The 17,426-nt window shown below is 35.4% G+C and overlaps 1 protein-coding gene and 1 pseudogene across 1 annotated transcript; both read left to right on the top strand.

Annotated features, from left to right (window-relative positions):
- The first annotated feature begins 2,471 nt into the window (after positions 1–2,471).
- On the top strand, positions 2,472–4,098 carry LOC114755823 (uncharacterized). Its single transcript, XM_028944700.1, has 5 exons — positions 2,472–2,545; positions 2,676–2,791; positions 2,886–2,961; positions 3,482–3,640; positions 3,839–4,098. The coding sequence occupies exons 1-5, from the start codon at positions 2,503–2,505 to the stop codon at positions 4,096–4,098; spliced, it is 654 nt and encodes a 217-aa protein (XP_028800533.1). The 5' UTR covers positions 2,472–2,502.
- A 9,096-nt stretch (positions 4,099–13,194) lies between these two features.
- LOC114755837 (transmembrane 9 superfamily member 2-like) lies at positions 13,195–17,168 on the top strand (annotated as a pseudogene).
- The last annotated feature ends 258 nt before the right edge of the window (positions 17,169–17,426 follow it).

Here is a 17,426-nt window from a genome sequence, read left to right as displayed (position 1 = left end):
ATAAGAGCCAGTTGATTAATTTGAGGAGATTAAGAAAGTAAGTTAAGTTAGTTATTTGTCCTAAATAGGTGTTGTTTTTCTTAAAATATCCTTACTAATCAAGTGTATTGACTAGAACTATCATTTTTAGAAAGGCTACTTTGGAAAAAAATGTATAAATATGAAAGACAAAGTAGATTGTGGTCTTATATTTAGGACTAAAATAAAAATCAGACAGGGTCTTATATTAAGACCGGAGGCGGTAACTTATAAGGCTCCAGCCTTGGATATATAATAGGAAGGGTTTCAAATTAAATAAAATCATATTACATTTTTCAAGTGTGTTACATTGCAAGATTTTTTTTGGACAAAGTGAATATGGACCTGTCCCTCATAAAGACGCATTATATTCCCATGAAATTCATTTTTGGATTCTTTTGTTACTTTTTGGCTTATTATATTGGACTCGTTTTCTTTCCTTTTAATCCCTAATGCACATTCCTTCTTCCTTCAAAGCTTGCGATGTTAAAGCAAGCCTATTGTAATTTATGTTTTTGATCTGCTAAAAACAAAACAAAAAAAAACATGCCAGCCGTAATTTTGCTTAGTTTACGTAAAATTAACCCCAAAAAAACGACATAAACCCTTCGTCTATGTAAATGATAGCAAATATTTGTAGGGTCTGGTTTTCTAGTGTTCAGTCAAATAAAAAAAAAAAAAAAAAGCAGAAAGGCTCTTGTAATTGGGATTTTCTCTTTTTAATTTCTACTTTACTTTCAGAGATAGATAATTGTTTCTGACAGCTTCATGAACAACAAACTCCATGGTGGTACTTCACAAGCACTGCTTCCCTTCCGTGGCTTCACGTTAGTGCTGTATAATAGAGACACAGAGTATATGATGCTTCATGGACCAAGTCCTCCTTCTGCCACAAACAGGAAACCACGTGATTTAGACAGAAACAAAGAAGCACTCCATTTGTGTTAAATTTTAATTTAATTTCTAATTTTTACAATCGTTTCTTTAATGTCAACAATTGAAAGTTATTTTCATTCTGTATTTTATTTCATTGAAAATGTTTAAACTCAGATGCTGTCTGAGAAAAAAGCTTAATATGCTTCGAGTCGTTCTACAGAGAAAATTCACCCCCCCCGGGAGGGGGGGGGGGGAGCATGTTTAGGACAAAATTTCTGGCTTTATGTCTATCATATAGGCAAGGCTGAAGTAACAAAGTAATCATAGGGTGGCTGAAATATTTGGCAACATTTATTCACATTATTTTCTAATTATTAAAGAGGCAAAATTAAAAGTAAAAGAAGGAAAGAGAATAATAGCCAATCAAACAACAATTAGTGCTTCTTTGTTCATTGATGTAGAGTCTGCCAAAGTTTTAAATTGATATTAACTCCCTCAGCTACTTATTCTACTTTTGTTTTTTGGGTTTCCATTTGTCATTGTCGTCAGAGTCAAGTTGATGCCAAGAGACTATTCATGTTAGCTCAAACTTAATTCCTTCATAAGCAAAGATATTCATTGTGTGAGATAGGTCATCAGGAAAGACAATGGTTTTTACTTTTTCTTACTAGCGTAGCTACTAATTTAATGGGTAAAACAAACAAAACGGTAAAGGAAGCTCACAGAAATCAAGGTTGAAGTATGATGAGCTAGAAAAGTTAAAGTACTGGGTATCTTCTCCTTTTGTCCTTGTCTAGCAGAGGACAAGAGCATAAAGAAAAGTATCATAGAAAATGAAATATAACCCATGAGGAAAAGATATTCATGCTTTGAATATTTACCATGGAAGAAAAATATATAAAGAAAAAGAAAAGCTTATTTAAATTTAGAATAACCATCTACTGTCCACTTTCGTTAGTTGTTATGATTATATTCAACATCATGTAGCCAATTGCAAACAATAATTGCCTTCTGGCTTAAACTTCTTTCTGGTTTTATAAAGATAAAATGTCCCAAATGTTTTATATCCATGAAATGCTTAAAACAAAAAAGGAGAAAAAGAAAAATCAAAGATAAAACAAGACCCCTGTCTTTCTTGCTGTAGCTTTCTCTTTCTCTCTGCGATCAAATAGAGACACAGACAAAGAGACATGAGTCTCACAGAGACCATCAGAGTGAGATATCCTTTAACCTAATCATGTCATTCTTGTCTTGTACTAGCATCCCTCCGGATAATAATGCATGTTTTGAGAAGAGAACAAACGAGCCTGTTTTCATTTCCCGAAAGAATAAAAAACCTTCCCCAGTGCACCTAGACAAAAATTTAAATCAACTTCTACTCACATTGCATAATCAATAATGAACGCTTTAATTAATGTCAATTAGGTAGGTAGGTAACATCAGGATTTTAGAAGGGTCCATTGCAGCATATTCCTTAAGCCATAAAGTGAAACAGATAAAAATAGCTACTTGTTCATAAGTGAGTCTTCAACCCTACATATAAAAAGGGCTTTCTTCTATGTCATAATTCATACCCAACACAGCTTGTGTTCTCACTCTCTTGCCTCCATGGACTTGGAAATTGGAGTCACTAGTTCAGATACATCTCTTGGTACATACGTTATGTTTTCAGTTCCCCTTCCTCTTTGATTTCTACTTTTCTAGCTTTAACTTGTTTGCCTGCATACCACTAGCTGACATTTTACTGTTTTTTCCCTCTCTTTATCTTGTTGCTGAAACAGAGTCCTGGTTTTCATCTGATAGATCTACTGGGTACCTTGAAGATGTTATTGCAGGCTGGAGTTTTTGGTACAAGCAACAAAATTTACCATTGTACTCTCTGTCTCAGGATCAAAAGGTCAATTTATAATTATAGACACGTTTCATGTTCCCTTCAACAATCACTAGTTGTCAAGTTCTTGAAACTCTAATTATGTTTTCATCTATGACAGGAAACCCATTGTCTGGCAGACCAGATAGATATATTTCCACCATGTTCTTCCACAAGAACCCAACGCCTGGTTGATGGTAAGCCATGCTCCATTTCTCTTCTTTGTTTTTCTTTTGGCCAATGCATGCACACCTTCTCTAACTCCATCTCAATGTTTATTATCCTATTCCTTCCTATTCTCTGATCCTGTGCTCCAGGTGATGGGCAGGATTTTTGTAGCCATTAAGCTTATTAATCAGATAAAAGTTAGACGCAATTTTTTTTGGCATTTGTCATCGGGATTTTTAATAAAAGCATGACAAGTGGATTCCTTTGTTGAGTCAACAGGAGGATGTTAATGCTGAGTAATAAAAACCGTTCACCCGTTATATTTTATTAAACAAAATCGTAGATAAAATCAAAAACTGCCTAAAATACTTAAGTAAGATTTGTCCTAGCAGTAGAGTCTATTATTCGAAGTAAGTTTTCAACCAAGCATTTGAATATTAACCCATCAGTATGTTACTCATTCGGGTTGCAAGCATAATGACAGTACACTGCCCACTACCGTTGCTTTTGGTACTATCGCAGTCAGTAACTGATAATTACATACCTCAGTCCCACCTGCAGATTACACCATTCCAGACAATGAAAAATTCAGCACTGGGAGCCAATCATCATCACCACAAGACACGCATGCAGCTTCAACACAGGAAGATAATCCTGAGAAGAGAAAGGCATCTATACAATCAGACGAAAACGATACTTCAGTTTCAAGTATTACACACACACTTTTCTTCAAACACAAAAGGGACATGACTAACTCAGTCATTAACTCTCTGCTTCTTTTAACTTTTTTCTTTCCACACAGCTTCTTTCGAAGTACAATGGTTCACTTTTTATCCTTCCACACAGCTTCTTTCGAAGTGCAATGGTTCATTTTGCAGTTTGGTTTTGATGTGTTATGGATTCCAGAGGGTCAGAAGAAGCGAATTGCTTACCCGTTCGAGATGGTGAAGCGAGGAGGGGCAAATGGAGAAACAGTGCTTGAAGACATAAATCAGCAGATGCGAATGAGCCCAGCGAAGCCGATTCCGCATCCAGTGAGAGATCGAGTGCGTGTTCCATGCGATTCTGATCGTGGTTTTGGGATTTCAGGAAAAGCAGTGGTGGCTCTTACTAGGATTCACACACAGGGTACAGGATCTATCACCGTTGTTAGAACCGAGGGATGAAGTGAGTGTTGGTGGATGAATTTGCGTTCCTTTATTGATGAATATTGCAGCAAATATATAACCGTACACTGACTTGAAGGGCACGCCTAAATTTCTGAAAATAAACTGAATATAAATAATAAATAAAAGAGAGTGGGAGAGTCGGGATATCGGATTATATGGGATTGGTTTTGACTCATTCAAACTAATAATAAAATAATTAAATAATTGACTCTAAAAAATAATTGAAGCATCAATCAACACTCCCCCTTGTTTCAAAGCTGCAAACACCCATCTGCGATCTGAAATCTTCAACTTTGCCAATAGAGAGTGACTTGGTCATTATATCTGCAACTTGCTCAGTTGTTCTACAATACTTCAATGCAATAGTGCCATCTGCTACAAGATCACGAATGAAGTGGTGTCGGATATCAATGTGCTTCATTCTGCCATGAAAAGCTGCATTCTTTGTCATTGCAATGGCTGATTTGTTGTCACAATAAATCTCTGTTGCATCTTGTTGTGGTTGAAGAAAATCTGCCAATAATCTTCTAAGCCACATAGCTTGAGAGGCTGTTGAAGTTATTGCTGCATACTCTGTCTCAGATGAGGATAAAGCCACAGTGTCTTGCTTCTTCGAGCTCTATGAAATAGCACCTGAACCAAGGGAAAAAACATATCCCGAAGTGCTTCTTCTATCATCAATACAACCTGCCCAATCACTATCAGAAAAGCCAAATAATTTGATATTTGATATTTTTGAGTACCAAATTCCAAAAACAATAGTGCCTGCAACATAACGAATGATTCTCTTGACAGCACCAAAATGATGTTTTGTGGGATTATGCATGAATCTGGAAACTACACTCACAGAATGTGCAATATCAGGCCTTGTATTAGATAAGTAGTTCAAACCACCTACCATGCTTCTATACCACCTTGCATTAGCAGGTTTAGTACCATCTTCAGCTCTCAATTTCTCATTCACATTCATAGGAGAACGTGCTGTTTTACATCCCAACATACGAAACCTTTTGAGCAGATCCATAGCATGCTTTCTTTGAGAAATAAAAATACCATCAGAGCTTTGCTTCACTTCTATCCCAAGAAAATAATGCAATAATCCCATATTAGACATTTCAAACTTCTGCATCATACTTGACTTAAAATCATTAATTACCTTTTCGAAAGATCCCATATAAATCATATCATCAACATAGAGGCAAACCACTAAAAAATCAGAGTCACGATGCTGTTTCAAATAAAGAGTGGGCTTATTATCACTCCTTTTAAATCCATTTTCATGAAAATAGGAGTCAATTTTATGATACCATGCACGCGGGGCTTGCTTAAGCCCATACAAGGCCTTTTTCAGCTTATAAACTTTACTTTCATGGCCAGTAATAACAAAACCTTCAGGTTGAGAAACATATACTTCCTCTTTCAACTCACCATTCAGAAAAGTTGATTTAACATCAAATTGAAATACATGCCATTTAAGTTGAGCAGCAAAAGCTAGAAAAGTTCTCATCGTTTCAAAACGAGCTACGGGGGAAAAGGTTTCATCAAAATCAATACCTTGTTGTTGAGCATAGCCTTTAGCTACTAAGCGTGCTTTGTGCTTTTGCACACTATTATCAGCATTATACTTAGTTCGAAACACCCACTTGAGCCCAATTGCTCTCTTGCCTTTTGGAAGATCAACTAACTCCCACGTATCATTCTTCTTGATACAATTCATCTCTTCAATCATTGCATTTTTCCAAACTTGCTCGTTTTCAACATCCCCATAAGACTCAGGATCTGAAACAAAAAGAGCATAATTACAAGATTCATAAATCTCTATCAAAGATCAAACCTTTCTAGGAGGAGTTTCACTTGAGGAGCTGGTGAATGAACTTGCTGGTGAAGATGTAATTCTATCTGCACTGGAAGGTGATGACTGTGGTGTTTGTGAGCTACTACCACTTGATATAGATAACTCTAAACCTCTTTGATGTGGTTCAAAGTTTCCTGCTTCAAAACTTATTGGAACAGAAACAGATTTTTCATCTACCTTGCTACTCCAATTCCAACTAACTTCTTCATTAAAAACAACATCCCTACTAATAATTATCTTGCCACTAACTGGATTATACAACCTATAAGCTTTGGATTGCATGCTATAACCAACAAAAATGCATTTTTCAAATTTTTCATCAAGTTTTTGACGAGATGATTTTACCAGAGCATAGGCTATACAACCAAAAACTTTTAAGTGGCTTACCCGAGGCTTTACACCTCTCTATGCTTCATAAGGTGTCATGTTAGGGACTGCTTTTGTGGGAGAAAGATTAAGCAGATATACTGCTGTAGCTACTGCTTCTGCCCAAAACTGATTTGGAAGGCCTCTGGCTTTCATCATGCTTCTAGCCATTTCAACCACAGTTCAATTCTTCCGTTCAGCAATGCCATTTTGCTCTGGTGTATGTGGTGAAGTGAGTTCCCTGTGAATACCAGTTTCCTCACAAAAGCTAGCGAATTCATTAGAACAAAATTCTCCTCCTCTATTTGTACGTAAAACCTTTATGCAACAATCACCTTGCTTCTCTACAAGAACTTTAAATTTCTTGAAATTTTCAAACACTTCAGATTTTAATTTCAAGAAATAAACCCAGCTCATTCTGCTATAATCATCAGTAAACAATAGAAAATACCGACTGCCATTCAAAGATTCAGTATTCATTGGCCCACACAAATCTGCATGTATCAATTCAAGACATTGAGAAGCCCTCCAAGACTTCCCTACAGGAAAAGATTTTTTACTCTGTTTTTCCAAAACACAGCCTTCACAAAAATCAATAGCATCAATATTTGGCAGCCCAAAAACCATATCCTTTTTACTCAACAATTGCAACCCATTAAGATGCAAATGACCATATCGTAAATGCCACAAATCAGAACCACTAACTTCTTTAACAGCCAAAGCTCTTTTTTCAACAGAAGAAATGTCAAGAGGAAACATTCTATTTTTAGTCATGGGAACTTTTGCAACTGTTTGACCAGACTTCTTATCAAAAACATCACAACAAAAATCATCAAACGTGACTCTAAAGCCATTTTCCATCATTTGTCCCACACTCAATAAATTGTTAGCCAAACTAGGCACAAGCAAAACATCATTCAACAACTTCTTTTTACCATGGTCATTATGAACAGCAATCATACCTTTACCTCCGACTTGAACTTGCTTATCATCACCAAGTTGAACATCAGATTTGTGTGATTCATCTAGCTCTTCAAACAGTGAACGTGAGCTAGTCATATGATTGGAGCAACCACCGTCAATAAACCATATATCTTTTGAAGATTGAGTGTCTGGGAAATGTGCCATAAACAAGGTCTCACCTTCTGTCTCTGCAAAGTCAGCATGTTTTTTTTCACCTCTCTGCTTTGCCCAACAGTCTGCCTCCTTATGTCCAAGTTTCTTGCACCAATGACATTGAATAGAGCCTTTTTGAAAAGCTTCAGATTGCTTTTGCTCATTCGATTGACCACGGCCTCTGCCATTACCACGGCCTCTGCCTCTACATCTTCCACGAAAACCACCTCTACCATTGCCTTTGCCTGCGGACTCCCCCTTCACCTGAAAAGCCTGCTCTTCACTTTTCTCTTGAAATTGATTCATCCTGTCCTCATGAGCTTGCAAGGAACTCATTAATTCATCAAAAGAATATTTTGACATATCATGTGCCTCCTCAATTGCAGCAACAACAAAATTAAAACGAGGAGTAAGAGTTCGTAGAATTTTTACAACAATGGTTTCATCAGCAATTTTTTCCCCATAGGACCTCATTTTATTAACCACAGAACTAACTCTAGACAAGTAATCTTGTACTGACTCAGCCTTTTGCATTATGAGATTCTCAAATTCACGACAGAGTGATTGGAGTTTTACAGAGATTACCTTGTCAGAGCCCTGAAACTCAGTCTTTAAAATCTGCCATGCCTCTTTAGAAGTCGTTACAAATGCGATTCTAGAAAAAAGATTATCGTGTACTGCTTGCTGGAGGAAAAATAAAGCTTTTGCATCTCGCTTCTTACTTTCCTTCAGTCGTTGGTGGTCTGTATCAGGGTTGGCAAAACCATCCTCAACCAAATCCCATAAGTCTTGAGAGCGGAAAAGGGTCTTCATTCGAATAGACCAGAACTCATATTTGTCACCGTTGAATATAGGAATCAACGGTTGAGAGGTTGTATTGACCCGACTGGATGAACCGTTTGCTGCCATCGGTCACTATCGTAGTGAACAGAGTTGCGGAAGCGGAAGACGACGCATTGTTTTGGTAGAGAAGGAGAAGCTGCAATGCTTCGTTCATGAGTCAAAACAAAATAGAAAGGATGTTGTTTGCTCTCACTGGTTTTCACTCACTCACGGGAAATGATATTTCACTCTCTCACGAGAAGGGAATGTCGCTCTCACACACAAGAAAAAAGAAGCTGCGATGCTCTCTCTCTCAAGTGGAAGGAAACGCACTGGCTTGGATACCACTTTTGTTGGTGGATGAATTTGCGTTCCTTTATTGATGAATATTGCAGCAAATATATAACCGTACACTGACTTGAAGGGCATGCCTAAATTTCTGAAAATAAACTGAATATAAATAATAAATAAAAGAGAGTGGGAGAGTGGGGATATCGAATTACATGGGATTGGTTTTGACTCATTCAAACTAATAATTAAATAATTAAATAATTGACTCTAAAAAATAATTGAAGCATCAATCAACAGTGAGAATATTCATCTCACTTGGATTCATTTCCAGAAAATGATTTAACGTGAATGTTTAAAAATAGTTAGTTGTATGTAATAAATAACTAATAAGGGAATTATTCTCTTTTTTCTGCTTTGAAACTGTTTTTTTGTGGGGGAGATTATGGCGTGTGAATAGTTATCCAAGATTTAATATGCTATAGAAGAACAGAATTATATGGAGTATGGAGTTGCTAATATCATTGCAACCAAAATTTTCAATTATAATTAATCATATAACAGAATGTGATAACGATGTCAACAGTTTGGCAAAAAAAAAATCAGCTTATCATGTTTTTTAATATATTATCAAAAATTTATTAAGGGAAAATTTCAATTAAGAACTACTGTAGCAAATTTATTTCAATTAGTCTCCAAAACATTCTGAAATTTCACTATAAGACTAAAGGGGAAAAGTGAAATTAATTAGACAAAAAAAGACAGAAATACCCCTGTAAAATGTTGCTCCTGAAATCTAAAAAGAAGAGGGCCAAAAATTAGGAAAAAATTTCATCTCACTCTCCCTTTCTCACTCTAAAATCTTGCTCAAATACTCTTCCCTTTCACACTGTTAGAACTAGCTATTCATCCACTGGTTGTGGCACTCTGAAAAGTCACTAAAGTCGTCCATAGGAGATTCATCATCGTCTATTCTGCTGATTCACTCATCCTCAAAACTCATACGTAGATATGTTATTAGGCTTGAATGGATCTGTCATTTCTCGAATATGGAAAGTCTCTATTCTGTAAGATACTTAATTATTGATTGTTATAGTAATAGTGGATATCTTGTCTGGCATATTTATAAATATGAGAATCTTGCTGCTTGAATGGGTGATATGAAGCTAAATATGTAGAGAAATGATAATTTGATGTTGTCGAAATATTTATTTGTATTATAAATTCACAGATTCAAGTTGTCTAAAAAAATAGCAATTTGGCGTTGTGAAAACTTGTATTTCTATTGAAAATTTGCAAATTCCATTTGTAAATATATATTGTGTTTAATTATTAAAAGTTGATTGAAATTGATACTTGAATTATGTGCAGCTACAGATTATAAATCGTTAGCAGTAGTGAAAAACAATTATTTTGCATTTTTCATGTGGGAGGTGAATTTGTGAAGAACTTACAACCACCATTGACTACTCTCCATCTTGGAAGGCCTAGAACTAAGAGGATTAAATCACAATTTCAATAGAAAAAAGTATATCCTTACTCAAGGTTGTCGTATGGTCACACTAAAAAGACTTACAGTAACCCGAACCTTTTGTGATTTTATTACTGAAGATAGTCTTTTTTTAGTTTAATATACAGCTATTTTTGTACTGAATGAACCCCAATATGTATTTTTGGATTAGTTAGGGAAGTAACTATAACAACCCATTTAGTATTTTTGATAGTAGGTTGGAATCTATGTTGTATGCGGATGTGATAGTTGAAAATTTTCATGATGGCACTTGACAATAAGTACTAAAATTGGCTGGCAACAATATAAATGTATGACAAACTTTGTCTAATGGACATATTTCTATTGTTAGTACATGTATTCCTATTGTAAATTGTCTAATTCCAGTTGTGAATGAAACATCCAAATTTGTGCATGAAACATCCAGACTTGTGTATGAATTTTTTATTTTAAATACTTTCCTTGTGAATGGAGGAGATGTAGTTGGTAACATACCTATATGTGTTGCAAATTCTCTAATTCCATATGCAAATAGGTCCTTTTAATTTGGACTTGTAAATCATGTTCAATTTATTCAATTCAACTACTTCACTTGTAAATGGACATGTTGTTATTGTTGTTCCAATTACAAATAGGTCCTCTCAGACTTGTGAATCATGCTTAATTTCGTCAATTCAACTACCTCACTTGCAAATAGACATGTTGTTGTTGTTAATATATGTATGCGTGTTGCAAATTTTCTAATCCTACCTGCAAATAGGTCTTCCTAGACTTGTGAATCAACATATCTAACTTTTTTTAATCATATTAGTTTACTTGTAAATAGATGAGTTCTTGTTGTTAATATGCATATCCGTCTTGCAAATTGCTTAATTTCACTTGTGAATAATCTCTCTAGACTTGTTACATTAGTATGCTCAACTTTTTAGTTACATTAGCCCATTTGTAAGATGAGTTTCTTTATTGAATCAACTTATCCTTGTTGCAGATTCCATAATTCCAATTATCAACAATACATCACATACTTGTAAATTGGTAGGAAAAGACTGAAAATTACAATTCATTGATATGCAACATACTCATAATATACTTCCTGAAAAGGATCTCCATACACAACTGTCTCAAGTAGCTAAAATTACATGTCGAATAAAAAATATAACAATTTGCTATATCATCACTTTCTTTTTGATTGCGTCTTTATCTGTTAAAATAGTTTCACAATAGCAGCTGATTTTTTTTTTTTTTTTTTATGTCATAAGCCACCACAACAACTTAAACTTTAGTAAAGTATGTAGATTGCACAACAATAACTACAGTCAATAAGTTGACATAGGTGCAACAATCATAACTCAAAATAGTGAATGAAGTCATAAACATATAATTTAACTCCCACTATTGTATCATAAGACATGGTGAATTCAACTCCATCCTTTTCTTTCATGTGGAGTCACTCTTTTAAATATGTAATGACATGAATCCGACAACTGTCACAACAAAACCAACACATCACAAATAAAATAGGTGTAAAAATGTATTCATATTCATCCAAATTGCAGCCTAAGTGTTCTGGGAGTACTTAGCTTAAGATGTTTCTCCACTTGCCATGGTCTATATTCCTGCACCATCCTTGCCTATGACAGGCAAAATTTTAGAACATCATGCTATGAAATTATTAACTCTACTTGTAAATACACTAATTGTTGTTATCAATATCCTAACTGTATATGTTTACAACAGGAATTTACAAATTGCCAATAGAAATACAAGTTTTCACAACACCAAATTGCCATTTCCTTAGCCAACTTGAATTTGCAAATTTACAATACAAATATATATTTTGACATCATCAAATTATCATTTCTCTGCATACTTAGCTTTCATATCACCCATCTGAACAACAAGATTTTCATATTTATAAATATGCCAGACAAGATACCCATTATTATTATAACAAACAACAATCAAGTATCTCACAGAACAGAAACTTTCCATATTTGAGAAATAACAAATCCGTTCAAGCCTAATAATAAATTCATATGTGAGTTTTGAGAGGGACAGAACCAGCACAACGGACGACGATGAATCTCCTTTGGAAGACTTTCACAACTTTTCAACGTATCACAACCAGCATAGGTACGGCAAGTTCTAAGAGTGCGAAAGGGAAGAGTATGCAAATCAGATTTCAAAGTGAGATGAAAATTTTTCCTAATTTTTGGCCATTTCTTTTCAGATTTCACGGGCAATAGTTAATAGGGACATTTCTGTCTTTTCTATGTCCAATTAATTTCATTTTCCCTCATTCTTACAATGAAATTTCAGATTATTTTGAGGGCTATTTGAAATAAATCTGCCATAGTGATCCTTAATTAAAAATTTCCCTATTATATTAATAACATTGGAAATCATTGTGATGATAAAAAAAGATATCATCATCAAAAATTCTAATGACAAGAAATACTGAAATTTGTTATTAGTGAAAATAAAAAGGAATTTGTCATTAATTTATTATAAGATTTTTTAAAAAATTGCTTCTTTTTTGTTTTTTGGCTATGGTGGTTTTTCTTAATAATTCTACCAACAAGTGTAAGGCATAAATATTAGAATTGCCAATTTTTGCCACGGGGGCCTCTAGAACTCAATTACAATATTACATTAATTAAAAATAAGTACTACCGTCGGTCTTTAATATAAGACCCTGTTTGACTTTTATTTTGGTTCTAAATATAAGACCCCAATCTACTTTGTCTCTCATATTTACTTATTTTTTCCAAGATAATCCTTCTAATAATTATAGTTTTAGTCAATACACTTGATTAACAAGGATATTTTAAAAAAAACAACACCTATTTAGGATAAATAACTAACTCAACTTACTTCTTTAATCTCCTCAAATTAGTCAAATGACTCTTATAATTAGGACCGGAGGTAGGATTAAATTAGCAGCGAACAAAATTATTTTCAATAAAATATAATATTTATTTCTAGGGGAAAAAAAGTTCAGAGTCAAATTTTCCTTTATTTATTTATTTGGGCGGAAGAAGACGCTGGGAGGGTTCTGTTGTATTCCCGCCATTTTCATGCACATTTCTGGCGCTCAACACCACTCTGTTCTCTCTCTGTATCTTCGTCTGCAACTATGGGCAGGACAATGGCGTCTTTGCTTGCCGCCATTATCGTCCTCAGCTTTCTAAGCCTCATCAAGTCCGACGCTTCTGATCATCGCTTCAAAAGAGGAGATTCCGTTCCTTTTTACGCCAACAAGGTGGGACCATCCTACAATCCTAGGTAACGTTGTTCCATCGCTCTTCATTCTCCAGTTCCACCTCGCTCGTTCATAATTTCATCTCCTCTGGGGAAAAAACCTTTCAAATCAATCCTAATTCTAAGGAAATCTTGGCTTTGCTATTATTCATCCAAGATTCAAGAATGTCAGATTCTTTCCAATCGCTATCCTCTGAAATATGATTATCTTGATATTTTTCAGTTATTAATGATTTAACCCTCACTTCGCATCATCAATTGCTGAGTTTGGATAGTAGCATTCTGATTTTTTTCAAAGAATTTAGTAGTATCCATTAAAACAACCAAAAGCTTGCTAAATATTTGACTGATGAACGAAATGAATGCTGCAACCTGCAAGGTGGTTAAGGAGGAAACAAACGGAATTTCGACGCTCCAATTTCATATTGTGCAAATTGCAAACTTTTTATTCAACTATAAAAAGGTGGCTGATGTCACGTCTGTGTTTTTCTGTGCTTTATTTTCCGTTGCAATTTAAAACAGTAGGCAGTGTGTACTTGAAATAATTCAGAAAATCCCAAGTGACTCAATTGTTCTGACCTTCTGGCTTCTGAATGATTTCTTTTCAAATGCCATTACAATTGGCTTGGTGGTTTTCTTCCTTCTGAGATTACGAAACGCGTTAACATTAATTAAGATTGCTGGATGCAGAATTTTGAATTAGCATATTAAATGGATTTCAGTGTATAAAAAATGTGAAGTCAAACAATTAACCTTCATGGTGACTCAATAGTCCGAGTTTGATAATGCTTAGCAAACTTTGTTATCTAAGCAATGATTTTTATAGCTTGTTCACGATAGTCCGGGTTTCATAATTCTTGTGTTTCCTTTGTTTTTTATGCTGCAGTGAAACATACCGATACTATGACCTGCCTTTTTGTTCACCAGGTCAGTTTGTTGGTATGATTCTTGTTCTCACTTCTCTGTTTCGGTACTTAGTAATTGATGTTGTATGTTGCAGTTGAAGTGGAAGAAAAGAAAGAAACACTTGGTGAAATTTTGAATGGAGATCGACTAGTTGCTGCTCCATATAAAATCAACTTCTTAATTCATAGAGAACCTGAAATTATCTGCACAAAGAGGCTCGAAAGAGAAGCGGTTGCCAAATTCAGAACTGCTGTTTTGAAGGATTATTTTTTCCAAATGTACTTGGATGACTTGCCCATCTGGGGTTCCGTTGGAAGATTTGACAGTGAAGCCGAAGTTGATCTAACTGGACCTAAAGCTTCTCTGTTTAAGCATCTCAAATTTGAGATCTTTTACAATGAGGATCGTATCATTGATATTGCCGTTCAAATGACCCAAATACAATGGTGGACTTGACAGGGGATAAAGAAATAGATATAGACTTCTCTTATTCGGTCATATGGATTGAAACTGACATTCCATTTGAGAAGCAGTTGGAGAAATACTCACAGACATCCTTGCTGAAAAAGCACCTGGAAATCCATTGGCTTACAATTATTAATTCATGTTTTACCGTTATGTTCTTGACTGGACTTCTTGCTACAATTCTCATGCGCATGCTCAAGAATGATTTTGTGAAGTAAGAATCATTTCCACTGGCTAATTTCTTTGCAAGCCTTGAAAAATTTTGGTTATTATTATATCAAACATGACAGGTTTACCGATAATGAGGAGGCAGATGATCAACAAGAAGAGTGGTTGGAAATATATTCGTGGTGATGTGTTCAGGTACCCAAGATGCAAGTCCTTGTTTGCAGCAGCGCTTGGAGCTGGCACTCAGCTATTTGTTCTGTTAGTATCTCCCTTAAGTAGCTTCTCTTTAAAAGGCTCTTTTTTTTTGCCTAATGTTGTTCATCTCTCTTTATAACCATGAATCTTTGCTCCTGATTTCAGTGCAATCTTCGCCTTTATGCTTGCACTAGTTGGTGCGTTCTATCCATACAACAGGGGCGCTCTGTTTACTGCATTATTACCATATACAACGCTAACATCTGGAACTGCAGGCTACTCTGCAGTTTCCTTCTATTATATGATCGAAGGGAAGAACTGGGTACATTTCTTCTCCTTAGACAACATGTTATTGATGCTCCAACCTTCTTCATTCGGTTCTCATTAATGTAAACTTATGCAAGAGAGGCCCGAGACATAATGGAAATCATTCTCCGTGGGAATCAAATGCCATAAATATCTCTATATCCTGGATAATATATGTGTTTCTCATTCTAGTTGTTTGTGTCTTCATAGTAGAAACTGTCACCAAACAATATTTAGTTCTTGTTTCAGTTTCTTCTCTCATCTGTCAAATTCTTTCTTTCAAAGAAATGAAACTATACTACATAAAGTACAAAGTTTAACGAAGTATGCTAACTGATAATGTGGTTTTTCCAGGTGAAAACTTTGATATTGACTGGAAGCCTATTCTCTGGGCCTTTGTTTCTGACGTTCTGCTTCCTAAACACTGTTGCACTTGCCTATAACTCCACTGCAGCACTGCCATTTGGAACAATTGTTGTTATTTTCCTCATATGGACTCTTGTAACCTCACCTTTGTTACTATTGGGCGGGATTGCTGGGAAGAATAGCAGATCAGAGTTTCAAGCTCCTTGTCACACCTCCAAGTATCCCAGGGAGATCCCTCAGCTACCATGGTACCGTAGAGCCTTTGCTCAAATGGCTACAGCTGGTTTTGTGTCTTTCAGTGCTATTTACATTGAGCTCTACAACATATTCGCTAGCCTGTGGGGTCACCACATTTACATCGTATACAGCATTCTGTTTATTATTTTCATCATTCTCTTGATTGTCACTGCTTTCAACACTGTGGCATTGACATACTTACAGCTTGCTGTCGAGGATCATGAATGGTGGTGGAGTTACGTGGCCTGTCACATTAAATTCTCTTGCTCTTTCTTCGTTCATTACAATTTAGGGTAGACATTGAGGCTAGCTTTATTCAACTTAAAATTGCACCGTTACCACTAGCAGTAAAACTTGAACATCGAAGTGCTCAATGGCACTTTAAGTTCCATGCAGTGCTAGCTGAAACTTGTGCTGAGATGGAATAACCATAATGAAATGGAAAATTCTCTAGACGCCTCATTGAAAAGTGAGATAAAAGTTCTGAAAAATTAGAGCAGTGTTTTGAGCTTTATACAAAGAACGATTCATAATTGTTAGATACAGTTCTGGCACTAGAAGATATATATTAGGAGCCAATATTGAAAATTCTGTAGATGTTTTCAGTGGAGAGTCCGATAACAATCCCATTTTGGTTGAACTCTATTGGTTCATTGCACAATGTAACATTGTTTCATGTGAGTGCCTTGAAAAAGCACCATAAAACTACGGTCTATGTAGATGTACAATTATTACGCTAAATAATATCCTCTTAAATCTTTATGAAAAAGCAACATTATTCCAAGATTATGAATTTTATGAAAGTAGATGATTATCCAACTTTAAAACGTAAAATTAATATATCACTCTATGATTGCCTGAAATCACCATTATAAGCATAATATCATTTATATCGTAAGATGACAGACCAAAGTTGTGTTCTCCTTAGCAACCAAAGGAAAATACAAATAATTTAAATTTAAAGATAATGGTCTTATTTCTTCAATTTCGAGGGAGACTAACTACTGTGTATTTGCCATGAACCTTAGGTCTTTCCTTTATGGTGGATCAGTCGGCTTCTTCATATATGGTTACTGCATTTATTTCTACTATGCAAGATCAGATATGTCTGGCTTTATGCAGACATCTTTCTACTTCGGCTACATGGCTTGCGTTTGCTATAGTCTCTTTGTACGTCACATATATCGATCCATCAAGTGTGAATAGTCGGAGGCTAATTGGAACTAATCAGCACCTCACGGGAACGGGTTCTTGTACATTATTTTTTGTGACGCTGGCAGAATCTTAAGGGGCTCAAGGTGTTTTTTTAATTGTTACTCATAGGATCCATCATGATCTTGGGTTGGGAGTCGGTAAAGTGTAGGAACCATGTCCCAATACTTTAGAATGAGAGTCTCATAATAGGACCAGATTTCCCAGCACAACAGACTGACTCAAGAATCTTGATGACATGAAGTAAAATCT

Source organism: Neltuma alba, unplaced genomic scaffold (genome assembly GCF_004799145.2).
Source record: "Neltuma alba isolate B1F8T4 unplaced genomic scaffold, ASM479914v2 tig00010342_pilon, whole genome shotgun sequence".
NCBI lineage: Eukaryota > Viridiplantae > Streptophyta > Magnoliopsida > Fabales > Fabaceae > Neltuma > Neltuma alba.
The sequence above is the reverse complement of the archived record's forward strand: the minus strand, read 5'-3'. Positions and strand labels throughout refer to the sequence as shown.